This window comes from Trichomonascus vanleenenianus (genome assembly GCF_965637985.1).
Source record: "Trichomonascus vanleenenianus strain CLIB 3782 genome assembly, contig: TRVA0_021S, whole genome shotgun sequence".
In the NCBI taxonomy this organism is placed as follows: Eukaryota; Fungi; Ascomycota; class Dipodascomycetes; order Dipodascales; family Trichomonascaceae; genus Blastobotrys; species Blastobotrys vanleenenianus.
In genome coordinates this window covers 168,635-193,983 of record NW_027481866.1, presented here as the reverse complement: position 1 = coordinate 193,983, position 25,349 = coordinate 168,635, and the positions used below count along the sequence as shown (strand labels likewise).

At 47.8% G+C, this 25,349-nt stretch overlaps 14 protein-coding genes across 14 annotated transcripts; 7 read left to right on the top strand and 7 right to left on the bottom strand.

Annotated features, from left to right (window-relative positions):
- Nucleotides 1-1,286: 1,286 nt before the first annotated feature.
- Nucleotides 1,287-1,994, bottom strand: MRPL15 (mitochondrial 54S ribosomal protein mL57 MRPL15; the record flags this gene model as incomplete). The annotated part of the gene is made up of 1 exon (XM_076685121.1): nt 1,287-1,994. The coding sequence occupies one exon, from the start codon at nt 1,992-1,994 to the stop codon at nt 1,287-1,289; it is 708 nt and encodes a 235-aa protein (XP_076540718.1).
- Nucleotides 1,995-2,236: 242 nt separating this feature from the next.
- Nucleotides 2,237-4,000, top strand: ROK1 (RNA-dependent ATPase ROK1; the record flags this gene model as incomplete). Its single annotated transcript, XM_076685120.1, has 1 exon — nt 2,237-4,000. One exon carries the CDS (start codon nt 2,237-2,239, stop codon nt 3,998-4,000), a length of 1,764 nt encoding a protein of 587 aa, XP_076540717.1.
- Nucleotides 4,001-4,158: 158 nt separating this feature from the next.
- On the bottom strand, nt 4,159-4,619 carry ATP20 (F1F0 ATP synthase subunit g; the record flags this gene model as incomplete). Its single annotated transcript, XM_076685119.1, has 2 exons — nt 4,159-4,466; nt 4,514-4,619. The coding sequence occupies 2 exons, from the start codon at nt 4,617-4,619 to the stop codon at nt 4,159-4,161; spliced, it is 414 nt and encodes a 137-aa protein (XP_076540716.1).
- Nucleotides 4,620-5,326: 707 nt separating this feature from the next.
- Nucleotides 5,327-6,553, top strand: DUS1 (tRNA dihydrouridine synthase; the record flags this gene model as incomplete). The annotated part of the gene is made up of 1 exon (XM_076685118.1): nt 5,327-6,553. One exon carries the CDS (start codon nt 5,327-5,329, stop codon nt 6,551-6,553), a length of 1,227 nt encoding a protein of 408 aa, XP_076540715.1.
- Nucleotides 6,554-6,794: 241 nt separating this feature from the next.
- On the bottom strand, nt 6,795-7,399 carry BET5 (TRAPP subunit BET5; the record flags this gene model as incomplete). Its single annotated transcript, XM_076685117.1, has 3 exons — nt 6,795-6,897; nt 6,946-7,324; nt 7,366-7,399. The coding sequence occupies 3 exons, from the start codon at nt 7,397-7,399 to the stop codon at nt 6,795-6,797; spliced, it is 516 nt and encodes a 171-aa protein (XP_076540714.1).
- A 417-nt stretch (nt 7,400-7,816) lies between these two features.
- CWC15 (U2-type spliceosomal complex subunit CWC15) lies at nt 7,817-8,428 on the bottom strand (the record flags this gene model as incomplete). The annotated part of the gene is made up of 1 exon (XM_076685116.1): nt 7,817-8,428. One exon carries the CDS (start codon nt 8,426-8,428, stop codon nt 7,817-7,819), a length of 612 nt encoding a protein of 203 aa, XP_076540713.1.
- Nucleotides 8,429-9,439: 1,011 nt separating this feature from the next.
- NBP2 (adaptor protein NBP2) lies at nt 9,440-10,174 on the top strand (the record flags this gene model as incomplete). Its single annotated transcript, XM_076685115.1, has 1 exon — nt 9,440-10,174. The coding sequence occupies one exon, from the start codon at nt 9,440-9,442 to the stop codon at nt 10,172-10,174; it is 735 nt and encodes a 244-aa protein (XP_076540712.1).
- Nucleotides 10,175-10,572: 398 nt separating this feature from the next.
- On the bottom strand, nt 10,573-11,529 carry ACL4 (Acl4p; the record flags this gene model as incomplete). The annotated part of the gene is made up of 1 exon (XM_076685114.1): nt 10,573-11,529. The coding sequence occupies one exon, from the start codon at nt 11,527-11,529 to the stop codon at nt 10,573-10,575; it is 957 nt and encodes a 318-aa protein (XP_076540711.1).
- Nucleotides 11,530-11,677: 148 nt separating this feature from the next.
- GIR2 (Gir2p) lies at nt 11,678-12,385 on the top strand (the record flags this gene model as incomplete). The annotated part of the gene is made up of 1 exon (XM_076685113.1): nt 11,678-12,385. One exon carries the CDS (start codon nt 11,678-11,680, stop codon nt 12,383-12,385), a length of 708 nt encoding a protein of 235 aa, XP_076540710.1.
- Nucleotides 12,386-14,743: 2,358 nt separating this feature from the next.
- Nucleotides 14,744-15,845, top strand: VMA6 (H(+)-transporting V0 sector ATPase subunit d; the record flags this gene model as incomplete). Its single annotated transcript, XM_076685112.1, has 2 exons — nt 14,744-14,772; nt 14,825-15,845. The coding sequence occupies 2 exons, from the start codon at nt 14,744-14,746 to the stop codon at nt 15,843-15,845; spliced, it is 1,050 nt and encodes a 349-aa protein (XP_076540709.1).
- A 550-nt stretch (nt 15,846-16,395) lies between these two features.
- Nucleotides 16,396-19,062, bottom strand: TRVA0_021S01794 (uncharacterized protein; the record flags this gene model as incomplete). Its single annotated transcript, XM_076685111.1, has 1 exon — nt 16,396-19,062. One exon carries the CDS (start codon nt 19,060-19,062, stop codon nt 16,396-16,398), a length of 2,667 nt encoding a protein of 888 aa, XP_076540708.1.
- Nucleotides 19,063-21,050: 1,988 nt separating this feature from the next.
- TRVA0_021S01772 (uncharacterized protein) lies at nt 21,051-21,812 on the top strand (the record flags this gene model as incomplete). The annotated part of the gene is made up of 1 exon (XM_076685110.1): nt 21,051-21,812. The coding sequence occupies one exon, from the start codon at nt 21,051-21,053 to the stop codon at nt 21,810-21,812; it is 762 nt and encodes a 253-aa protein (XP_076540707.1).
- A 536-nt stretch (nt 21,813-22,348) lies between these two features.
- Nucleotides 22,349-23,215, top strand: TRVA0_021S01750 (uncharacterized protein; the record flags this gene model as incomplete). Its single annotated transcript, XM_076685109.1, has 1 exon — nt 22,349-23,215. The coding sequence occupies one exon, from the start codon at nt 22,349-22,351 to the stop codon at nt 23,213-23,215; it is 867 nt and encodes a 288-aa protein (XP_076540706.1).
- A 700-nt stretch (nt 23,216-23,915) lies between these two features.
- CPR1 (peptidylprolyl isomerase CPR1) lies at nt 23,916-24,523 on the bottom strand (the record flags this gene model as incomplete). The annotated part of the gene is made up of 3 exons (XM_076685108.1): nt 23,916-24,196; nt 24,256-24,429; nt 24,487-24,523. 3 exons carry the CDS (start codon nt 24,521-24,523, stop codon nt 23,916-23,918), a joined length of 492 nt encoding a protein of 163 aa, XP_076540705.1.
- Between the last annotated feature and the right edge of the window lie 826 nt (nt 24,524-25,349).

Here is a 25,349-nt window from a genome sequence, read left to right as displayed (position 1 = left end):
TGTGACGGATAGCTCGCCTTATGAAAGATAGTTGACAGGCTCTGGCCCTCCACAGAGTTTTTTCAGCTCAACTAGTACGAGAGGTAACGGTAGTGTAGTGTCAGAAGTACCTGCTGTCAATTGACCAGCATTGAGTGTTCTACGGGGATATTCTACGAGATATTCTACGGGGAAGGGGACAGTTCTACGCGAGTGGGCACAAAGTAAGTTCAAAGGGGCATTCGTTCTTATTTATATATCCGGCGACTCATCGCGCTGTGATGCCCGCGCCGCACCACGTGATGGTGGGTTCTACAACCATTACCGCCAGTGTCATACCTCATGTAGTACCTGGTACCTGGTATTAGGGTACAGTATAGAATGGTTAATTGAAGCAGGTAGGTGCGTTAGGGCGAAAGGACGGAAAGGTATTGGCATATCGCTTGTTCGATTTACTTTGAAAATCTCCGAGTAAATACTATCTGTTCCGTACTATCAACTATAGTACGCTATGTAGCATAAAGTATGATTTTCCGTTGGTTTTTACCAACATATGTGCTTCTGTGAAGAATGTAATAAATCAATTAAGTAAGTGCTTTGCTAAGGTTTGTTACAGGCAGTTCGGAGTTTGTAACGAGTGTTCGTAACAGTTTGCCTGCTGGATGTTATTTGTGGCCAGAGTTTGTTATAGGCAATTGGGTTTTTGTAACTGCACTGTTACAAACTCTCGGCACTATTGCCAGAGGATAAGATGAATTGACTTCCAAGAGAACCTGTAGAAATTGTATTACGCGGTTGAACTTGAATAAAGAAACCAACTGAGAATCAGGGCGAGATGCTCCTAATGTATGTGTAAGCTTGATATATTGTGTGATACCTCCATTATATTCAGAATGCCATAGATCTAGGTCCATTTTTATACACTTATTACCATCTGGCTATCCATTCATACATAACACTATCAAATGTGTTAGAACTATCGTATGAAGCTTTACAAATGTACTGGGGTTTGTTAGGTACCGGTTACGGAGAAACACAAGAATGAGCTTTACCTTAGGTACTCCGCATATAACCGGGATATGCCTTTAATTCACCGGTTTACTATTAAATCTCCGCGTAGCGGAGCCACGGGGGTTTGGGGGCTGGCCCCCAATTGCCCACTGGTTTCATTTAGGAACATCACTGGCTCGTTGTGGATTAACTCCCCCCGTAGCTCCGCTTCGCGGAGGGTTTTGGTCGTCAAGTTTTTATATATATTTACAAATTACAACAGACTCATAGCTTTATGTACAAGGGCGGGCAGCGAACTAGTTCTTTTTGGGTACGTAGACCTTCTCGACAATGGGCAGAACGCTGTAAGGCCCCGACAGAAGACGGGACTTTACAAATGCATGCGCTTTCGCCTCGCCGTGGTGAAGCAGCACGGCAGCAACCGCGGCAGATATGGACTTGGCACAAACGGTGTTCTCACCATTTCGCTCCGGGGACTGAGTGGGGTATGGATTCTTCCAAAACAGAGACTTTTCTACGCCCAATTGCCGCGCGATCTGTGACAGCACGGTGGTGGAAGACATGAGCTCAAGTATCCGCGGCTCAATGTCAAAGTTGAACTCGCCAACGGCGTGCGAGGATGCTGAGGGTTTATGCGAGACGGCGAAACCGAATGTGTGTAGTCGCAGAAAGTCTCGTCCGAGGTTAGCCAGTCGTTCGTTAAACGGCTTCTTGCCGTGTGCAAATGATTTGTGCGTCAAAACTTGTAGAATGAGGTCGTCCGGCAGAGTGTACTCCTCGCCGAGGAACGTCTTGATTGGCTCCAAAGTCGCCTTGTCGCCCGGGTACGCAATGCCCGTGGAACTCGTCAGGTACTCCGATTCGTCTTTCTTCATGCCTCGGGCCTTGAGAACTCCGTCTCGTGTGTAGACCAGCGATCTGGAGGGCATAACCAAGCCCAGCCTGGTAGCAGCACCTCTTCTAGCAACAACCAGCGAGTTCGCCGACGTGAACAGCCGCGACATCCTTCCTCTATGATTGAATATGTGTCGTTTCCGAGAGCTTTTCTGGTTCTCACAGGACCACTGGGCCTGAAATTTTCAATTTTTTGCACTTTTTTCCCGCGCGTGCGCACGCAGGCCCTACCGTCGTGCGGCGCTATCAAATCACCAAAATTTCAACCTGCGACACGCCGATAAAAAGATTTATTCTATCAATCTTCTGGTATTCACCCGAGATATATATATATACTGGTAGAAAGATCAGAATGGACATATTCAAAGTGCTCTCTCGAGGAGCGACGATTAAAAAGGACGGGAAACACAAGAAGGATCTGGCCATTTTCCAGGCAGATCAAGACCGAGTGAAGAAGAGCCAGGAAAGTCTGGACCAAGAGATTGACCGTGAGGTGGACTTTTTCAAATCAAAGTCTCTGAAAAAAGCCCATAAACGGGAAGAGAAGAAGAAGCAGCCCAAAAAGGAAGAGTTTCTGGATGAAGAGAGCGAAGAAGAAGATGGTGATGAGGTACCACTGGTGATCGCAAACGAAGGAGATGCATTGGAACAGAGAAAAGCGACTAAGACCAAGGTCACTGGTGAAGATATCCCACTACCCATTGGATCATTTTCTGACCTCAAAACCCGGTTCAAATTGCATCCACATCTGATGAGAAACCTCCAGAGACAGAACTTCGATAAGCCGACTCCCATCCAGTCAGAGTCGATCCCAGTCATGCTGAAAGAGCGAGATCTTATTGCTTGCGCCCCTACTGGTTCCGGTAAGACTCTGGCGTTTGTCATCCCACTGGTGCAAGCGCTGAAACAGCACAGTTCAGAGGGCATTCGATGCCTGATCCTCTCTCCTACTAAGGAACTGGCAAGGCAGATCTACGACGTAACGATCAAGCTGAGTAGGGGCCGGGACCTTAATGTGTGCATTCTTAATAAGGCCAACGCAGCGAAATTCCAGCACGAAGTGCTGTCTAAGCAGAAGTTTGATATCCTCATCTCGACTCCAAAGCGGCTTGTAGACACGCTGGACCACATTGATCTGTCCCGAGTGCAGCACGTTGTTTTTGATGAAGCCGATAAGCTCTTTGAAGGTGAGAAGGAGATCCGTCAGGCCGAAAAGCGAAAGCGGAAAGCAGGCAGTGACGACGAGGAAGAAGAGGAGAAGCAGGATAACCGTATTATGCGGACGTTTGCCGCGCAGTCCGATGCCATTCTTGCTGCCTGTACTAATGTCAAGCTGCGAAAAGCCATGTTCTCTGCGACGATTCCTTCCGGTGTTGAGGACATGGCCAACAGTATCATGGTTGACCCCGTGCGAGTCATTGTCGGTGTTAAAGAGGGTGCTTCAGACACTATCGAACAGAAGCTTGTCTACGCCGGTACTGAACAGGGCAAACTCATTGCTATTAGACAGATGATTGCAGCTGGTGAGTTTGTGCCCCCGGTAATTATCTTCGTTCAGTCCATTCAGCGAGCCAAGGCTCTGTTCCACGAACTTATTTATGACAAAATCAATGTCGACGCCATTCACAGTGAAAAGACGGCGGCGCAGCGAGATAAGACTATTGAGAGGTTCCGACTGGGCGAGATCTGGGTTCTCATCTGTACCGACGTGCTTGCCCGAGGTATCGACTTCCATGGAGTCAATCTTGTCATCAACTACGACGTGCCGCAGACCTCCCAGGCGTATGTCCATCGAATTGGCCGAACTGGTAGAGCCGGCAAGTCTGGTCGAGCCGTCACGTTCTTCACCAAGGACGACTGGGTTGCGGTTAAGAATGTTGTTAACGTTATGAAACAGAGCGGTCAGCCAGTTGGTGAGTGGGTGGAGAGGCTCACTAAAATTACCAAGAAGCAGAAACTGTCGCTTAGGCATAATCCGGTTGAGCGGAAGGAGATTTCCACTACGCGGGGTGTTAAGATTCACGACCAGAGGAAGCGGAAGCATATGGCGCAACGAATTGACAAGACCAAACGTCTTAAGTCTTCTTCATCTGATCAGCTATCTTCACCCAATTAATTAAATTATTACAGAATAGAATAACCCTGATACACTACGGCTTGGCGTAACGACGAATACTACAACTAGATATAATGACAGACTACGATTGGGTCTTACGTTGGCAAATTAATGCGATGAAGTCAATTCTATCAAAGAATGAATACACAGTTAAATAATTAGTGGTGTGGGTAGTCGTTAATGTGTCGTCGGCCGATGATCTCGCCCAACGCAAAGAGACCAGCGAACTGAATGCCAATAGCACCGAACTTGTAGGCGTCCTGCTTGTTGAAGCTCTTGGCACAGGCAATGAACTCCTGTGGGTGCTCAACGTATCGCTTGAACAGAGTCTGACCCTGGGTGTAGAGGTTCTTGTAGACGGTCTGGAACTGGGCAATAGATGGTGGAGCAAAGCCCTCCTTAATGTAGACCTGCTTAGCAAGCTCAGCAGTGACCTTGGACCAGTAAGTGGCACACTTAACGAAGCCTAAGAACCCAGTTAGTTCACCCTCATTTGGTTAAAAAATGACTTACCACTGGCCTTAGCAGTCCAAGTAGCGACGAAAGATGGCTTGGTAGCCTGAGTGGAGTTGAATCGCATGCCACGAGCGGCAAGACCCATAACCTTCTGTCGGAACATTGCTTCGATTTTTTATTTTTTATTCTATCTGCAATAGATATTGACGAAGATTGAGCTTCACTAGGGAGAAGATTGAGTTAATGGGTTACCGGGAGGGATGGGTGGACTTTTTTCCCAAACTGAAACTTTTCACACACTCCGTTACCAGCCAATGAGATTCGTGCTAGATCTCGAAAGCCGCACGTCCCGGGACGGCAAGCCAATTGGCAGCCAGTTTCGAATTGTGCAATATACCTAAGGCGATTTATTTGTTTTTACAAAGGGCGAGTTCGTATTGCTTCAATTGAGGGCTATTTTCTTAATTCAAAATTTTTTTTTGAGTTTTGCAAATTGGTCAAGCCGCACAGTACGCGGCTCATGCACGTCGACCAATTTGTGTAGTACTCCACAACCCCATTAATGAGAGGCGAAGGACGGAAATCCCAGGGAAGTCAGGGCAAAATCTACAGGCCAGTGTTTTTGCTTAAGACTCATCTCTCTTTCGCATTCAAACACCTCCATTATCCGGATAGTACTACCGTTTTTTTGCCGCTTTTCGACTATGCCACGTGATCTGCACGTGACCGATAATCAATTTCTCCTTCCTAATAGGGAAGGAAGTGGAAAAAAAAAATTTGATAATCTCTTATCGCATCCGTTCTTTACGACATATGGCAAGCGTTTTGCGTACGCTAGGCGCATTAACTAATAGAATAATCCCCCGCACTATGACTATAATCCCTGAAGTGATGAGCGGTGTCGAGCAGAGCTCCACTAGCCCAGAAAAGCCACAGAAGCTCCAAGGGCGAGAGTTGTTCAAGACCATAGGATGCCCCAAGACTATCGTTGCTCCTATGGTGGATCAGAGCGAGCTGGCCTGGAGAATCATTTCCAGAAGATACGGCGCCGAGCTCTGTTACACCCCAATGTTCCACGCCCGTCTGTTTGGCGAGAGCGAGCAGTATAGAAAGGATCAGTTTAATGCCCTCGACGGTGATCCAGAAGTGGACCGACCACTGGTTGTCCAGTTCTGCGCCAACGACCCACAGGAGCTACTTACAGCTGCCCGACACGTTGTTGGTAGGTGTGACGCAGTCGACCTGAACATCGGATGCCCCCAGGGTATCGCCAGGCGAGGCAAGTACGGCGCGTTCCTCATGGACGACTGGGATCTCATTTACAAGCTTATTAACATCTTGCATACCGAGCTGGATATCCCTGTGACAGCCAAGATCCGAATTTACGAAGATAGAGAGAAGACTCTGGCCTATGCCAAGCATGTTCTGTCGGCAGGAGCGCAGTTCCTGACTGTCCACGGCCGTACTCGGGAAATGAAGGGCCAGAAGACGGGCCTTGCCGACTGGTCCATGATCCGATACCTTCGAGACAACCTTCCTCCAGACACCGTCATGTTCGCTAACGGAAATATCCTCTACCCAGAGGACATTGGACGGTGTCTCGAGGCCACTAACACTGACGCAGTTATGAGTGCCGAGGGCAACCTGTACAACCCAGGCGTCTTCAACACCAAGAAAGAGCAGATCGACGACCAGTACCCGCGTGTAGACAAGATTCTGCGGGAGTATTTTGAGGTCGCAAAGTCCACGCCGGGTAATGCATCCAAGTCGGCTATGAAGTCCCACTTCTTCAAGGTTCTGCGACCGTTCCTCGCCAAGCATATTGATATTCGAAACCAGATTGGGCCGATCAAGAAGGGCCAGTTTGAGGAGTATGAGAAGATTGTAGAGATGGTTGAGGAGCGGGTGGCTCAGATATACGAGGCTGGTGAGGAGGCTGATGTTGTCGTTGACAACGGCGAGTATAAGGAGATTCCACACTGGCGATGCCAGCCATACTTCCGAGTTGTCAATGGCGTGGCCAGCAACGGCAAGCGAAAGGAGGTCGACGAAGAGACGATAGTGGAGGATGCTAATAAGAAGTCCAAGGCGGAGTAATTGCCAATCTACCTTACCCCCAATCTACAAAGGTTATTATTTTCCAATCTATCTGACTACTTTCAGAACACGATTGATGTCAGAAAAGTATTGGCGAATTATTTAATTTTCGCATGAGTCTCGAGCTAGTTGCTCTCGAGGGCATTTCCCCTTCCTCTCTTCCTGGTATTCGGGGAGACATTAGATTTTAGAACAGGAAAGGGGTCAGTTAAATCCTAATAATAATAATGCATGGAAAACTCTAGTCAAAACCGGGTAACGACGATACGAATGCGTCCAGTCCGAGGACGAATAACTCATTGCTCACTCCAGCACCTCCACCATGCTCAATTGGACTCAGAGGGCTATAGATGGTTAGTAATGGATATGCCAAATAAAAAAATAATACTCACTTCTTCACAACGTATTCAACGTAAAGGGACACGTAGATCTGGTGTAGCACAAGCCGCAGATTGTCCATTTTCGGGTCGGTAATCATGACGAATTTGAGGTTAGAAGGAGTCTCAAAGTAATGCAGGCGGTACTTTGACGTGCGATATGTCACGAAAGAGTCTTCGTCGGTCAGCTTTCGCACCATGTTACGCAGCGAAAACACAATACCAAATATCAGCTTGGCATCATCGTCATGGGGAGCGTCTCGGGCTTCTTGCTGTTGTTTATGCTGGACTGCTTTAGTTATCAGATCAGAGGATGCGCTTGAGCTGTGTTTGTGAGCACCAATTGGGTTACTCTTTTTCGCCGTATGCCATTCTCGTTTATAAATGCATTCACCTGCCTAGTTAGCTACACTCATTCTATTGGAGAATACCTACTGTGTCTATCGAATAGCCAGAAAGAGTATATCATTATTCGTGTTTGAAGTTCGGTGGTGTGTCGTGTTCTCACGGTGTGATGTGGTTCTTGGGAAGATCACTCCGATCTCAACGGTTACGAACCAGCTTCAACCATCATTCAGAGTTGAGAATGCCAGCATATTTTATGTTATGTAATGTTTAATTTCCTTATGTGATTGGTTGTTTGAAAATTCATTCAAATATTCAATTGTACGCTAGTACCCTTTTTAATTACATGTACCGTGGTAATGCATGAGAGGCTTTACACATTCAATCATCATACCCAGGTTCTGTAGCACCGGTAAATTAGTTACAAGCTACCATAAAAACCTCCAGAATAGTCAATATATAATGTTAATATTAATAAATATAATTTAGGTGGATACAGTTCAGGACAGCGCGCCAAAGCAGTAGAATCTCCAGCATTATATTACCTCACGTACTTGTTCAGGAACTTTTTGTGGAATTCTGTCCGCAGCATATCATTGACAAATTCTCCTTCTCTGCCCTTCCGCAACTCGTCGACTCCCTTAGCCTGGTTTCTAAACGCGACATCGTCTGTCCAGGACTTTTTAACACTGAAATCAGCAACCAACTGCTGAGCCTCCTTCGCCTTGGCTTTTGCGAGCTTCCGCTCTTCTTCCTCGGCCCTCTCGCGTTTGATCTTGGCCAATTCCAACATCAGCAATTCATCATCGTCGTCGTTATCATCTCCGTCGTCTTCACTTTCTTCTTCATCCTGTGATTCTTCAACATCTTCCTCATCATCCTCCTCCTGCAAATTTTCTTCATCCTCATCATCGCGATCAATATCCTCAGCCTCTTTCAATATTCGTATCTTCCTCTCTTCTTCTGTTTCGTTATCGTTATCATTATCGTTAGCGCGGTATCGCTTTTCGTCCAGCTTTATACGCTTCAAGTCTTGTTTGCCCTCCGCGTACTCCTCTTCCTGCTCCAGGAGCCTCCGCTTCAGTTCATCATTTGTTTCTATTTTATCGCCGTGGCCCTTTCTATACTTCAGCTTTTTGTGGGCTGGCATCATCCGCGAGTGGAGGATGCTTGTACTGTCAAGCTCATTAATCGAGCCTTTTGCTGATACCAGGGTTGGCCTGTGTGCGGTGGTCATTTTTCTCCAATGCGACTATCTGCAATAATAAATTTTTTAAATAAATAAGTCCGTATACGGTACCTATAGGTATTTACTCCCGGTAGTTTCGTAACGATATCAAGTGTTTGATAGCAACTGATCAAAATTATAATTTGGTTAAGCTGTGGATCGGAATCCCAACTAAACAAACCCACCTGAATGACTATATTTAGGCAATGGTATACGAGAAATACAGGAACTCGTATGTTACCTTATTACGGTGGAAATATTTTTGACGTATAACAATTTATCAGCAAAGAGCCTCAGAATGAAAAAATATGCCGCTTATGAAATATTTTACCAAAGGAATATTGTAGATCAATTGATGAGTATCTACACTGAGCGTAGTGCATTGCCCTTGACTCTTCTATAACCGCCTACCAACCGTAAATTAAATAGTAGCAATTTCGATAATACACTAGCAACCCACACTATTCAATTGACCAAAATAATTGAATAAACTATTTTTCCCCCGCTAAATATATAGCTGAATGAAACGTCGCTGGTAATAATGAGCACAGACCGGCGCAGATCCCATCACACTGCCCCAGCAACGGGCAGCCAAATAACTGCACTTTTCGGGCGAAGTACATCACGTCCTGACAACCCGCCTTAACAGTAGGATACTATTAAGGGGAACGTTCTATGCCCCGGGACCAAAGGGTGTACAATCGAGAGTCCCGCATTCTTAAGCCCCAGGAAAACCCGTTGAGAAGTCGAGTTAATCGATCGCGACTCCCGTCCCCCCCTGCCCCCTAATAGGTTGGCTTACCCCCCTTCTATTTTTCTGGTGCACAGATACACCCTTTAGGTGATTTACAGGCACACCCACACGCGCAGAAATATATTATTGTTTGACACCCGTGGGCGAGATCAAGATCCAGCACCACCAGGTGATACACAGCTATGACTGACGTCAACCAGCCGCGGTTAGAAGCCAATGATAGGAATTCCAAGGGCCAGCTGAGCTCCGTGGCGGACCTGTTCCCGCAATTCAAGTCGGCGCTCCCATACACCCAGGTGCGGGACTTTGCGTACCCAGAGTTCCATCCGCTCCACTATGGGGCAGTACAGTCCACAACGCTCAGTGACGAAGAGAATGATGAGCCGGATGGGTACGGGGTACCGCCTAATAACTACGGAGACGGTCCGCCCTGGCAGGAGGACGCGGACCTGGCGTCTCCTATCATCAGATCGCATGAGGTGGGAGATAGGATATCAAAGGAGTACGAGTTTTCTGTCGCGAGTGCGGACGAGGTCCACGGCAGGGCCGTGGCATTGTTCGATTTCACGCCGGAAAACGACAACGAGGCGCCGCTGAGGGAGGGCCAGCTCATATGGATCTCGTACCGTCACGGCCAAGGGTGGTTGGTAGCCGAGGATCCAGAGACTGGAGAGACAGGTCTGGTTCCTGAGGAATATGTTATGATGATCACGGGCGAGGAGGCTCGTCAAATTCAGGAACAACAGATGTTGGATCGAGCGGAGGATGGGGAGAAGAAGCAGGCTTCTAATTTAGACAGTGAAGAGGCGACCAACAAAGAGGGAGCGCATAATGAAGGCACGAAGGGTGCCGATAATGATAATGGCCAGGCGCTGGAAGAAGTTTCAAATAATGTCAAGAACTTGAACTTGAATTGATGCGCTCGATAGATCACCCCTCCCCGTATATTTTTATTATTTGTATGATATGTACTCCTTAACCTAATTTTCTTGCTAGTACACCTGATTTCGTTCGGTCATGTTGAAGTTGTGAGCCGCATGCATGAATGTCTCAAAAATGAATAGATCCGTATTACATGTTACCTGTGATATGCCGGGGAGACGTCTATAAAAAGGCCAGATTATCCCAATACTTCTTTGAAGTTGTTAATATTTGCCGTATGAAGCTGCGGTGAATTGTATCGAAAACATCGGTGAGTGAGTATTAAATAATGTACATATCTTCCATCAAATTCAGATAGGTGAGTCAACTATCCTCTATCAAATTCAGATTCTTGAATCAACTAGCTTCATAAAACTCAGATTCTAGAGCTCGTTTATTCCTCCATTTCTTCGTCAAATTCATGCTCAGACTCGGAGTAGTCGCCCTCGGAAACCTCCGGCATACTGTCCCGCTTCTGCCTAGCATCCTCGACCATCTCTGGATCCACCAGCTCCGGCTCACTCTCAGCCAGATGCTCAAGCGAAGTGAACGCCTCCCGAGCGCCCATTGCGTGCCTGTTGGCACTCCGCTCCCTGCCCTCTCGCTTCTCTATGCCATACAAATTGTAATGCGCAAGGCCATTGAGATAGTATGCATCAGGGACCTGGTCGTTTACCCTGTGAATCGCAGTCGTAACGTCAAGAACATCTAGGTACAAATCTATCTCCGTCATGGACTGCGCAAGCCGCACCAAGGAATTCACTTCGTCGTTAGTTGGAATTCCGGCCTGGAATAGTTCCCAGGACTTCTCCAGTGCCTGCTTAGCATCGTCGTCTCGCTGCTGAGAAAGCCTTATCGACCCAAGCACACTCCACGATTCTGGCACGCTCTCATCAATCATCAATGCCTCGGTAATCAGTTTCTCACACTGAGACTCTGCCTCGGGCTCCATGCACAAATCGGTCATCCAGATCTCTATCATTCCGCACAGTGCCTCGCTGGCTTTCCGCCTCAGCATCTTGATGCTCTCTTCCTTCTCTTCTTTGGCCATGGCTCCTCGGAGCCCTTCCAAGCCCTGCTCAAACCACTTCAACCCCGGCTTGTCTCCACTCAGCTGGCCCAACCATAAAAACTTTTCAAGTCCGCCAATTGCCCCGTTCTGGTCCAGTTCAGCAGACCTTGACAATAGTTTATAAGCGGTCTCCGGGTCGCCTAGCTCTAGATGGGCTTCACCGAGAAGCTGAAGCTGCTGGACGTTCTCCTCGTCCAGATTGTTAATCAGAAGGTCCAAGCACTTCTCAAACTCGCTGGCTTCGAACAGAGCCCGCGCCTGTGTAAGAACCTCTGCCATATTATCTCTATTGGATCTGAAAAATATTTTGTGATTATCGAAGACACAAAACGGTATTCAGAATTTTTCACCGCCGCGCGGAGCATCAACCTATTTCGATTACGAGTTATTCACCCGATTTCGATTACGGTATTTACCGATTATCAACATGTCGAATAAAGAAGAACAGGAACAGGAGGTCGAGATCCTACAATCGATTTACCCGGATGAAATAGAGGTGCATTCAGACGTTCGATTCACCGTGCATTTGCGACTAGACACCCCGCAGACTGCTCGTAAGCATTACCTGGCTTTGACCGTGGAGTATCCAGAGGAATATCCAGAGGTTGTCCCCATTCTACAGCTTGAAGATGACGATGGGGAGTTTTTTGGGGATGTAGACGAAGAAGAAGAAGGGGAAGCGGCATTAGAGGACGGGGACGCGGCAAATGATATTCTCTACCTCGCCGACAAGGTTGACCTCGACAAGGAAGACCGGACAGTTCTGCATGCACAGCTCATGGAAGCGGCAGAGGAGAATGTAGGCATGCCCAGCGTATTCACGCTTGTATCTCAGCTGAAGGAGCAGGCCGAAGAACTTTTCGCCGAGAAGATCAAGGTGAAAGAGACAGAGCGCGAGCAAAAGATTCGGGCCCAGGAGGAGAAGGAGCAACAGAAGTTCAAGGGTACCCCAGTGACACCAGAGAGTTTTGCGGCATGGCGTATTAAGTTCAGAGAGGAGTTTGGGCTTGACAAGGACGACAGTTTGACCCAGAAGGATAGGAAACTCACGGGTAAGGAGCTCTTTGAGCAGGGTCTTACCAAAGATGAGGACGAAGAGGAGCTCAATGCCGGAGTTTCGTCATTGGCTGTGTAGGAGGATAATTGTAGTGAAATGATGACGATGATGACCAACTATGATGCCGCTGTTGCATGCGAGGCAAAAGATTGCATATATGCCATACAACCAAAGCTCTAGGTAGAACTAGAAAGCCAACCAAAGCTCTAGATAGAACGAGAAAGCAATAGTAATACGTCTATTCAACCTAATTCAAATTGTATCCTAAGTAACAGTCAATTGGCATCGCTACTGGTAGTTGCCGCGGTTAGGCGTTTTGCACTATGAGTATGTGACTAGAAATAACCTGAGCAGCATAACTACTTTTGCTACGGTCATAAAGCTGTACCGCCTTACCTTTTACGCTTTTTGAGTGGAGGCTCCTGGTTCCGGTTCAAGACTTTTGCAAACTGAGCTGTAATCCGTCGAATAGCAGTGCTATCTGGCTCATCGGTAATTCGAAGTTCACCAATACACAACTCGGGGCCCGTTAAATGTTCTGCTGCGCTCTCGGATATGATCAAAGAACATAGTTCTTCGTCACAACTCAGAAGTATCGTAGACTGGTTCGATATCGATTTGATAGACAACGGAAAATTGCCTCTTGGAAGATGGACAGTAGTTTCGCCAGGTAATTCAAAGCTGTTGATATTGATCGCGATATCGTTGTTCGTGTTTTGGATAAACAGAAGAAGGTGATCAAGCATCTTCTTTTCCAGTAGTCGATCAACAGTCATCGATGTAATTACTGAACCTACCATCTCCAGTTCCTTACGACCTGAAACCGTGATCTTCGCAATTTCGATATGAAGGTTAGTGTAATCGTGCCAGTGCTTTTGGAAAACGTCTAGCGACTTAACGATTCCAAGAGACTTTCCTCTGCTCGAAAAGTCACCATTTCTTAATATCAATGACATTTCCTGAACATGGCGTTACGCTGCCCTATATGCCATCATCACGTCAAGAGGACATCGTTTAGCTTGCTCGGCAATATCTAACTTGAAACTGGCGATTCGAAAATGGAATAGAGAAGAAAGCAAAAAACCTGCATCAAGATTCACTGCAATTGGAGGACGTGAAATGAATCGCCAGACAACGTGGTCAATACAATCCCTTGCCAGTAGGTCAAAGATACGTTCAGCAATATCCCTGTTGCGGATTTCCCCTAGGGTTCGCTCTTCTTCAGTATCAAGTGGGACACGGTACATGTAGTAGCTGTTCGTTCCACTGGCGTACCTCAGCTCGGTAGTCGTGTATTCAATCACTATGCTAGTCCACAAGCTTGTCTCTTTGATAACTTTTGCATCCGGTAAGACAGCGGTCGGTGGAGCAAAATTTTGTGTATCGCAATCAAAAAATTCATTTGCCATTGTGTTCAGATGGGATGAGTAACTGGCCGGAAAGAAATACACTATTTAATTAATGGCGTAGCTTAAGTGATCAATGAACCTCATTTTTAGGTTGGGTGGGGTGCGTTGCCACAAACCGGTGATACATCATTGAAGTAGTGCGGTATCACCTACAGACTGGGGTCAGTATGTATATATAGTTTGGATGCAGCACACGCGGCCAGATCTAAAAGGAAGAGGTGGAATTGAAATGGCTTCTGCGCGATGAATTCCCATCCTCACAAGTAAGGGGAATGGTCAATTGAGGACGCAATTACTGACGACACTGGATTATGGAAAAGGGAACTGGCCATTAATACCGCTATTAAATTATTATACAAAGTTGCCAAATAATACCCTGAGGCGAACTCATGTCAGTTGAGTGACTAATGCATAAGCTGCTCAAGGTTGACAATATTGCCTCGGGAGGCATGACTGACACCGTCAGAATCGCATTTTGTCGGTACCACTCAAGATTGGCTGTAACCTTTGCTTTTGGAACTATCAGGATTATCAGTGGGTAGCTCCATTACCGGTAATTAAATTACCTACCGGTAGAGATTTCAAAATTCCTGTGATTGCGGCATCTTATTCCAGATCCATAATAAAAAATAAACTACCGCTACTAAGAATATGAAAAACTAAGGGTCCGAGCCAATTATCCTTTACTGCCGTTACTCCTTGCAACTCTGGTACTACCAGGTACCGAAATTGGTGGTAGCGAGACAGGCCGTAGGTTTCCTGTCGAATCGCAGATGGCAACCACACAATTCTATCAGGAGCAACAAATACCAATTGGAAATACAACTAACAAGCCTGCCGACTTACCAAATCCGCCAATATAACTAAATAGTCCCCTCAATAGCCATTATAGCATGGACGGGTAAGTTATCACAGGCGTACACTTCAGAACGTCCCCGCGCAGCCCCCAGTCCGACAATCCCAACCCCCCTTAATCGAACGAACATTGGAATCACCGTCCAATTGACGACGCCCTTGTAGCTAAACCATGGAAGGAGTGTTCTTCAACGTGAACTTGTGAGTATTTCATATTTTTGGCAAATTACAGAAATAGGCTAACTTTATGCAGCGGGTACGTCGAGGGATTGGTCCGGGGATATCGGGCCGGCCTGCTGACCGGTCACCAATACGCCAACCTGACCCAGGCCGACAGTCTGGACGATCTCAAGCTGGCGCTCCAAGCGACCGAGTACGGTGGGTTCCTGGCGAATGTCCCATCTCCACTGTCGACTTCAATCATCCAGCAGAAGGCCGCAGATAAGCTCATCCAAGAGTTCACCTACATTAGAGAGCAGGCGGTGGAACCACTGTCCACATTCATGGACTACATCACCTACGGGTACATGATCGACAACATTGTTCTGATTATCACAGGAACGATCCACGAGCGGGACATGGACGAAATTCAGCAGCGATTGCATCCTCTGGGCAAGTTTGAGACGCTCAATGCGCTCAAGACGGCGACGGATATTGAAAGTCTGTACGAAATGGTTCTCATTGACACCCCATTGGCGCCATATTTCAAGGGCTGTCTTTCTGCGGAGACTCTGGATGACGAGAACATTGAAATCATCCGAAATAAACTATACAAGGCATACCTCGAGGACTTTTACCGGTTCTGCCAGACTCTACCTGCTCCCTCGAGTGAGATCATGGCCCGGCTGCTCGAGTTTGAGGGAGACCGGCGAACTATTAACATCAGTCTCAATTCCATTGGTACTGACCTGTCGCGGGACCAGAAGCAGTCTCTGTTCCCGGAACTGGGGGCGCTGTATACTCTCAGTGCCCAGCGACAGCTCTCTGCTGCGGAGGATGTTGAGTTTGTTAAGAGTGTTGTAGAGTCTCTGGGCAGTGGTACCTGGCTGGGGAAGATTTTTGATACTGGAGGAGGGCACAAGTCGGTTGAGGACCACTTTTATGCGCACGAGATGGAGCTGTGCAAGATGGCTTTCACTCAGCAGTTCACTTACTCGACCATCTGGGCATGGATGAGGGCGAGGGAGCAGGAGGTGCGAAACATTACCTGGATCGCCGAATGCATTGCTCAGAATCAGAAGGAGCGCATCGACAACTACATTAGCGTCTTCTAACTACCAACCTAGTTTTGTTGAACATAGAGAAATATACGATGCTTTGTTCAAATAAGTGGTAGCATCCTGTTCAATGTACAAAAAAGATTTATACGGTATCCTACTTCAATTCAACCAACAACGATTGTTACTGTGCTATGTCGATCCTGTCAAGAATGGCCAATATCAAGAATTTATTGAATGAATACTACCTGGTAGATTCAGGAGTCTAAGGAATACTCAATCGCATATTTTTGGTGCCGCATGCGGCTGATGAGCCGCACGAGACTCAATGTCTAACTGCTGGTAATAGACACTTAGTTGGTAGTACCCCAATATATGTGCAATAATTCAGCAAAAAGCCAATCCTACTGTAGTAGTTTAACCCTGATTCAGGAGGCCACTTCGCCTTTTTAAGAAGGGGGGTTTGGGGGGTCTCCCCCCAACTACGGGGTCTGGGGCAGAGCCCCAGGAGGGTGTCGACTTCAGAGTGCACAGGGGGTGAAGATTCAAATATCGTAATATATAAATACAAAAAGGTCATAAACTCGTTAAAAAATATTAATTTTTGTCATGCAAAGCAGACACTGCGGCATTGGCTGATGTCAAACGACTTGAGCCCCATGCATGCCATGAGAATAGCATCGACCCCGGAGCGCGTCACACGAATGCATCCGCGGACGGAGAGCTCCTCGAGATGAAACATATGGAGCGCGACCATATTCAGCGACTGATCGCTGACGGCGGAGCCGCAGTACCCCATGTTGAGGCGCCTCAGCGACGGGCACCCCAGACTCAGAACCTGCACAGCGACATCAGAGAGCGCGCAGCAGAACGAAATATTAAGCGAATGCAGGTTCTTTGCTGCGCCGGCCAAAGCGATGATCGATCGATCGGTGAGGAAAGTGCAGTCCGTCAGATTGACGCTGCGGAGGTTAGGGAACTGCCGCAGCGACCAATAGGAGAACCCCTGGTCCGTGACAGCCGTGCACCGCGTGAGATCGAGCTCCTCGAGGCGGTCCGACGCGTACATGGCGAGCTGGTACATACTTCTGTCGGACACGTGCTTGCAGTACGCCAGCGAAAGCCGCTTGAGTCGCGGACACCCGATGATGGCGTTACTGTTGGGCACCGTCCACCCAATAAGCCGCATTACTGTGTCGTCGTTGACCCGGCGACAGTTGGACAGATCGAGTTCCTCGAGGCATGCGCCCACGGTGCCATTGGTAAGCTCGAGGATTGCCTGGCTGCTGACGTTCCACACCGATTTCATGCGCAAGGTGCGGATCCGTGCATGCTCCAGGGATCGCACCAGCCCAAGAAAGCCGTAGTCCGTCAGGTGGAAGCAGTTGGAGATGTCTACGCGGATCGGGCGTGAGCCAGCAAATCGCGCAATCGCTTGCATATTCTTGTCCGTGATAAGGGTATTGTACGGAGTCAAGTCGAGGTCCGTCACGAGGCTCGAGTCGGTAGACAGAAGGTGGTTCCAATGGGTACAAGTGCGTCGTAGCGACATTAGGGACGGTAGGTCGAGGTGGGCGAAGATCTTGAGCAGAATGACATCAGGTAATGGGCCCACTTTGAACAGCGTAGGTCGCCGCCTATTACTAGAGTTGTCTTTTTTAGTGGCCCCACAATCATAGCCCTCGTCTTCTTCAGACAGCTCTTCTTCTTGTGTACGCAGTTTCTTGGCCTGGGGCTCCTCTGGCGACGAGGGAAGCGACTCGGGGGACAGAGGTGCAACCTCCAGCGCTCGCTTGTTGTTTGGAGAGTGACAGCACATGTCATCTGCTATCAGCGCTCCATAGCCCCGGCAGTCTATAGCCGCTTGGTTATTATTATGCGGTTCATCCCCAAGAGCCAGCGGCAGAAGCGGTGCCGAAGCTCTGCGACCACGCTTCATGGTGAACGGCTCCCGTGAGATGGCGAGCTGCTCAATTTGAGTCTGAAGGTCAACATACTTGCGGCAGAGGTAGTTGAGGGCATCAAAGGTCAAGACAAGCATCGTAGCCGGGGTTAGCGCCCGCACAGAGTAGTTGTGAGTAGAACAAATGCCTAGAAATGGGCCCTCGCCCACCATTGACCCACTAGGCAGAATAAATCGTGAGTTATTTGTTGGTGTCGATGATGATGATGATGATGATGGGTTAGCGTCATCATCCCCAGAGATGAGCTCGACAACGCCGCTGGCAACGAAGTAAACTTCTCCAGAGGCCGGATCACCGCACGACACAATAGAGCCTTGTCGATCAAACAGCTGAATGTCGACTATGCGGTTCTCGGCTAGGTTGTAACGCTCGGATGTCGGCAATGTATTGAGTAATGGTGCGGCTTCAATGAGATCCCGCAGTTCCGCATCCGTCAACGGCGCCCGTTCCTGTGATTGCTCCAAAACATCATGAGTCTGTCTTAAAAGCTGTTGCTGCTGCTGTTTCTGCCGCTCATGACGGCGTTTGCAGCCCTCCTTGAGCTCTTTGAGTTCTTTGAGCCGTTCTTGGGCCTTGTCACGAATCTCCTTATCGATTGTTGGATAGTCAGGTAGCACCAGCCGCAGAGTCTCGGCACTTAAACTCAGAACAAGACATTTGGTACGGGCTATGACAGATGCCGTCCGGGGGCGGTCAAAGAGCACTCCAATTTCCCCAAAGTATGCTCCGGGAGTTAGTTCAGCGTACAGGCTTTCGCCGTCGCGCGATGTGATGCCCACGGTGCCTTTTACGAGCCAGTACATGGCTTTGGCCTCTTGGCCTTCCACTGAGATGTACTCCTGCGGCGAAATCGTCAGCTGTTTGAGCTTCGAGGCAATTGCCAGCAAAAACGACTCGGGTGCTGACTTGAACAGCGAACACTCGCGTATGAAGTCGAGAATTTTCGGCGGGACATTAGGCGCTATCGAGTATATCTCTTTATAATCGTCTTTTTTAGTCGTCAAGTTTATCTCTTTCAAATATTCGCCATTCTTCGTTATCTCGTTAGAATATTCGCCGTTCTTCGTTATCTCTTTATAATCTTCGTCGTTCTTCGTCGTCATCGTTGTCAAGGTTATTACGCTACTTTTTAAAGACAAAGGTGGTGGCGATATCGCCTGCGGGCCCTCGATTGTCATCTTCGAAAGTGGAGATGGTTTATACGGGTAATGATAGCAGCGTCGTCGTCGTCCCTTTAACGTTGTCGTATGAGTATGTTGGTGATATCGCCCTCTTATTCTGCTACTCGAATGAAAGCACCGGGTGCACATTTCCAGTTCCTTCTTGTCTACAGGAACTGTCTTCCGCGACACTCTAGATCGTGTGTGTCGAGTCCTTTTTATATATGGTATACCACCCACAAATAAATGCAGACGTAGTAAACGGCGTTAAAGTTGATGGGTCCAAGCCTTCCCTGCCTCCCCAAAAAATAAAATACACCGGGTAGATCCAAAGGTATCTCTTCTATTTCCCCTCCCTCAAAAATAATACAGAAATCAAGGCGCCAGCAACAAACAACCCAGGGAAAACGTGAGAAAATAAAAAAAATTAAAAAGAAGATCGAGAGCTGCTGCGTGGGCCGGTATATGAAGGAGAGAGAGAGCGGAAGAGAGAAAAGTGGGTGTCGAATAATAATAAGAAAAGAGAGTCACTTTAAGCCTGCGTGTATGTGGGTGTGGGCACAATGCGTTGAGAGAAAGTCGTTCCAGAATCTATTAATACATTGTGCGTGGATAAGAAAGTTCGGGGAATACACACAATGTTGGGTTCACAATTCAACGCATTATACCCTTTCCTCTCTCTTCTCAATCTGGGTTTTGAATCATAAAACCGAGACCGTTGGCCCACTTCCATTCGCTCCAATGAATAAGCTCTGTCGAACCTCGCCCTTTTTTTCTGGAACCGCAGCACGGAAGAAAATATGGATCAACCATGCACGCACGCTCTCACACACACTTTCGCTCACAAAGGGAAAAGATGGTCCCCCCGGGGAGGGGGGGAAGGCGCGGACCCAGACTACCGCACAGCGTGGTATGGTGCGCTGGGTTGTGCATGGCATATGGTCGTTTCTCTCATGCGCGGAATCCGCTTTGACGCATTCTCTGGCCACGATCCTCGCCTAATTCCATGCATGGCTCTGAGACCGACGATTTGCTGCCGCCCTCCCGCCCCTGACGGGAAATCAAGTCATGGATCTCCCTCATTACAGTAGGGGCGAGGGGAGAGTCAAGCACGCTGCCACACACCCGCACTACACATATGATGTCACCCCCCTCCCCACGGCCGGCATATCGGGATGAAATAAATGCCTCACACGCGTAGTTTTGGGCACGGATCCCTTTTCCCCTTACCACACTAACCAAGTTAGGCAGTACAGTAGTACAGTGTAGTAAAGGAAGGCTGTACGTAAATGAAGTTAGTAATGAAATCTCATGCATGATAGAGGACTTCTTTGCTCTCAGTGGAGTTTACGGGTTTAAACTGCCCCTCCCCTTTAGATATGCAGTTTAACTTACCCAGTTTAAATTGATGATAGGTACCCATGGCGGAGAAATCTACCACTAGCCGAGAACGAGGGGCTCACATTTTGCCTCTCTGGGACTGAGATTCTACTGTTCTACTGGAATAGTGTGTATACGTACATATCCGCCTTGACGCAGAAATCATCCAATTCGAGGAACGCCTACGCCCGCAGCTAAAATGCATAGAAGACCAATATCCCCACAGAAATTACAACCTACATACATTTGTTCATTTGAATACAATGCATAGCCAAATACTGATGCAGTTGAACGACTGCAGAACCTTGTTTATTTATACACGAATTAAGCGCCCGGCAGCTTGCGCGGGCACCGTGGCGCGCGGCGGCGCGCGGCTCATGCGGCGTTGTTGCCACCTGACAACAAAGGAAACCCGAAAAAGCTGCTCTCCACACGCCAAGCATTGGCGTGAAATGCACCTTTGAATCATTTCTTACAATTCAGTACACTACGACATCTAGTACTATTGTACTGTTAGCATCATGGGAATTGGCCCCCGATTTTGATACAATTGAGTCACGCGGGATATGAAAAGAAATGCGCGTGCGCAGGCGAGGAATGAGCCGCGTAACGGCGCTGCAGGGACATGTTCAATGCGGTGTAACGCGAGACACACTAGCACGTTATAAAAGAGGAGCGGTTTTATTTCGTCTGGGTTCACTCCAACACTAAATAAATAAACAAATAAATTTATATGAAACAGGAATAAACGGTTCGAAATGTACCATGAGTCGCAGCTTAGGGTTCTGATCTCTCCAGGGGCGTACGCTGAGGAATGCGAGTTCGAGTGGAAGAAAAAGGGGAAGTTCAATCCTGTGGACCCGCCGCCTGAACAGTTTGACCGCAAGCCACCGCATAGATTCACCTATAAGAGTTTCCAACCTACTGCAATTTATGCCAAAAGCGACGAGCTATGGAGGTACGGCTTGCTTCCGCTTTATCCGGTAGAGCTGGAGGACCATGAGGTGCATCTGGAAGACTGGAAGCGGTTCGTAGAAGACGTGACTTACGTTCAAGGGAGGTTGGGATGGCGCGGTAAAGCGTCTTACCTGGGCCTGGGGCTTGGCGGAGATAACGCATATGCGGGCTATTTGATTTACCTATACTTCAGGAAGAAGGCCGGTAAGCACACTATTAGCAGTGCGAAGGATCTGGTTGAGCTGTGGAACGAGTTGTTCTTTAACCCGCGTGGTGTAAACATCACCTTTCAGACGCCAAAGGATATTGAAGAGCATATCCAGGGAGACGAGGAGGATGATGCGCCTTCATTGAAGCGGAAGAAAAAGCTGGTGTACTACATGGGCCAGCGAAAGATCCCTAAGGAACGATGCAGGTTTTTGATTACTCCGTGTTACCACCACCATCATTTGGAGAACTCTCCACCTCCTTACTCGGATGATAGCGTCACTTTGCAGCAACCATCCAACCGATCTCCTTTCTCTGATATCCATGCTTATGAAGAGGAAGAGACTTTGATCTAGTATTACAACTTTGTTAATCTTCTTTTCTTATCTACTGACCTGTAATCAACTATATACGTTAGGAGTAGAAGTTAGGGTACAATCGATTTTATTTGAAAGTGAATGAGTTGGTCCGAACCCCCTTAAAGTACGCTCACCAATTCAATTGCGAATAGTTGCTCTAGTGCAGTAGTATACCGAATTCATTATGGATCTTTTTAAATGGTCTTGGCCGTAGGGATATTTAATCCTTTCCTTAGTGGCCACAACCCCGACGCGAAGCGTCGCTACGGGGGGTTTGGGGGGCTGAGCCCCCCAAGTACGTTCACCAGTGCAATTGCTTAGTCCATATTAGAACGATTCATAACGATTGGTCATCTCCAGCTGATTTTGGCGGTCCAGCAAAAGCTGGTAACCTCATTAACAGAATTATGCTTAGTCATCACCGTGTCAGCCATTTAGCGACAAACACCAAAAGGTTTTCAATGAACGCGAAACACCACCAACCGCGTTTCGTTTCAGTTATTCTGGATAATGAGCGACTCTCTGTCGTTCCAATGTCGATAGCGAGCCAGCTTACCAAGTTTGAGGCTGGTAGCAACGAGTGTAACAAGATCTATAATGAGAATCTGGCGAAACAAGTCGAGGATGAGCCGGAAGTAGTGAAGAGACGTAAACGACCGTCAGACTCTCCAGCAGTGGGCGAGGCTCCGCCTCACTACGACCCGAAAAGTGTAAAGAACAAACGCCTGGCAAAGGTGGCAGAGCGAGTAGTCGGCAAGCGGCGCACGCGGCGAAAGGTTGCTCCCGAGGCGGTTGTAATTAGTCCTGAAAGGGCCATTCAGCGGATCAAAAGAGCCGTTATAGTTCCAGAACCGCCTAATATGTGCCAAGAGCACTTTAGAGGGTACCTGAGTACAACCGGACAAGTAGAGAAGCGGAGTCTGTGGGATCTTTCATGTATGGTTCCGGAACTCACTTCACAAGAAGTCATGATGCTACATGATGTCGATTTTGATTTGGCTATGTTTGATAAAGCAGTACTCGATGTGCCTGTTGAAAAAGAGGATCAATGCACTTTACCACAATCTTCTCCTATTGTCTTGGTCATGAAACCTAAGGTAAAAGGGGACTCCAAACCAACAAGCGTTGAAATGACAGACGGCAAGCAGAGAGTTGATGCCGAGGAAATAGGCACTTCAATGGTCTATGAAGACGATATGCTGTCAAGCGTGTGTGAAATCCCAGAAACGCCGAATCAGATGTATGAGGATATCGACGAAAGTGACGTGACCTACGAGAGCTGTGTCGAGTCGCCAACCACAGTTCCTCCTGATTATGTTGATTTTGAGCATCTTATTGAAATTCCGCAGTCCCCGTATGTTGTCGACTTTGAATTATTTGATATCCACGCCTCAGCATAAACCCATTAAGGACGTTCTAGATTTTTGCATACCCTTATTTATTTGGCAATGATGCCGTAACTCCTCACTAACCACCCATGACAATTAATTACCTATAACTGTTGCTTTTCCATCTCCGATGGGGGGTCTGGGGGCCCCCAGCTACGGGAGCTCGAGGGCTGGTCCTCGAATACACATTGCGCCTACTGTAATTGGGGGACCAGTCCCCCAAACCCCCTGAGGCTCCGCTACGCGGAGATTTTGGGCTGTAACGGGGATAGTGTCTTGCTTTGTTGCAGAAGTTTTGTTACAAGTTGGGAGATTGTTAATACGGCGTTACCAAAAGTTTGTTACATTGTAACGAAAAGGTTGTGATCTTGTAGCCAGAGAGAAGGAACGGGGGTCTGGGGGCTGGCCCCCAGCTACGGGAGCTCGAGGGCTGGCCCTCGAATGTACCCCAGGACCCAATTGGGTTGTTGAGTGTCGGCTAAGAGCGGCTACGGAGTATTTCGCCCTGCATGAAGAGGATACCGCGGCCTTTAAATGGGTCTAGAGTTGTTTGACTAGATAGAATATTGACTAAGGCCTTTGGCACCTTGGCAATTGAAGCAATTGAACGAGCAGAAACTTTCAATCAACAAAAAATAACGAGAGAAGTCGGCTTGGCAAAAACATTTACCGGTTTAAATACGAATTCAAAAATAAAAATGTTACCTAATATTTAGAGCTCGCCAGAGTCAGTGATGGTGATTCGGGCCTTGGTGGCACCGGTTCGGGAGCCAAGAGCCTCAATCTTCTTGACAATGTCCATACCATTGGTGACCTCGCCGAAAACAACGTGTCGGCCGTCCAACCATGGGCATGGCACGGTGGTGACGAAGAACTGGGAGCCGTTGGTGTTTGGACCAGCGTTGGCCATGGAAAGAAGACCTGGTCGGTCGTGCTTCTTGGCGAAGTTCTCGTCAGCGAATCGCTCGCCGTAGATAGATCGGCCACCGGTACCTGGCTTCTAGTTAGCAACCATAAAAAATTTTTGTCGTTGGTTCAATTGGAAAACATACCGTTGTGGTTGGTGAAGTCACCACCCTGGAGCATGAACTCTGGGATAACTCGGTGGAAGATCGAGTCCTTGTAGCCGTAGCCCTTCTCGCCAGTACAGAGGGCTCGGAAGTTCTCAGCGGTCTTTGGAACAACGTCGTCGTAGAGCTGGAACTCAATTCGGCCCAACTTGTTGCCTTGAGAGTTCAGTTAGCATTTTCTCGGGATAATAAAATATCAATTGGCAAACATACCGTCAACAGCAGTCTCGAAGAACACCTTGTTACCCATTGTGATATATCTCTTGTCTTTTCAGAAAAGGTTTTGAAAGAAAACAAAAGTTTCTGATGCAGTCGCTCGTCCTTTTATATCCGGGATAGAAGGTCCTCGAAGCCCTTTTGGGGGGAGGGACGGCGTCCCTATTTGGTTTCGCGATGGTCCCATTTAGGGACCTGAGTCAAACGTCCCACGCGGGCGCTCGCACTCCACACACCACAGCCCACCCGGTTTACAGTCCATTTACATGGGCCAATTAGTGGGTTATGTTTGTTAGTTGGTGGGGATGCATGTTGTTGTAATGTCGGGCTTGCATTGGCTGCATTTTTAGAGAGAATAGTTGGGCAATTGCTGTGGATATACATAGGGCCGCATATCACTTTTTCATGGCTTGTTGAGTGGTGGTGCGTTCGCTAGACGCACAACGTCATTGGGCAGAAAGGCAAAAAAAAGTCCCAACGTTGCCCGATCGGGCACCCGCCAGCTTTGTTTGTCGGGCAAGCCGCAGGTTGTCTTGGTAACCACAAGCGGTTAATTACCAAAGTGGCGCAAATCGTGCGAGTTTTTAACACTGTTAGCCGTAGGTTAATTAGGTTAACATATACATTATTATTATATGACACATGGAATGGTATAACTGGAAGCTGGTTACAATAGTTACTTTGCCATATAAATATCACAATACACGTGTAGCAATGTGAAAAAGGTTGAGTGAGTGCGGTGTCTCTTGTTTCGTTGTAGCTCAATTGGGGGAGGGGAGGCGTCTAAGGGAGCCGCAAGTTATGCGGCTTATTTCGCTTGCGCAAGCGTTGGGAGTTTTGTCTGACAAAAACAAAAATTC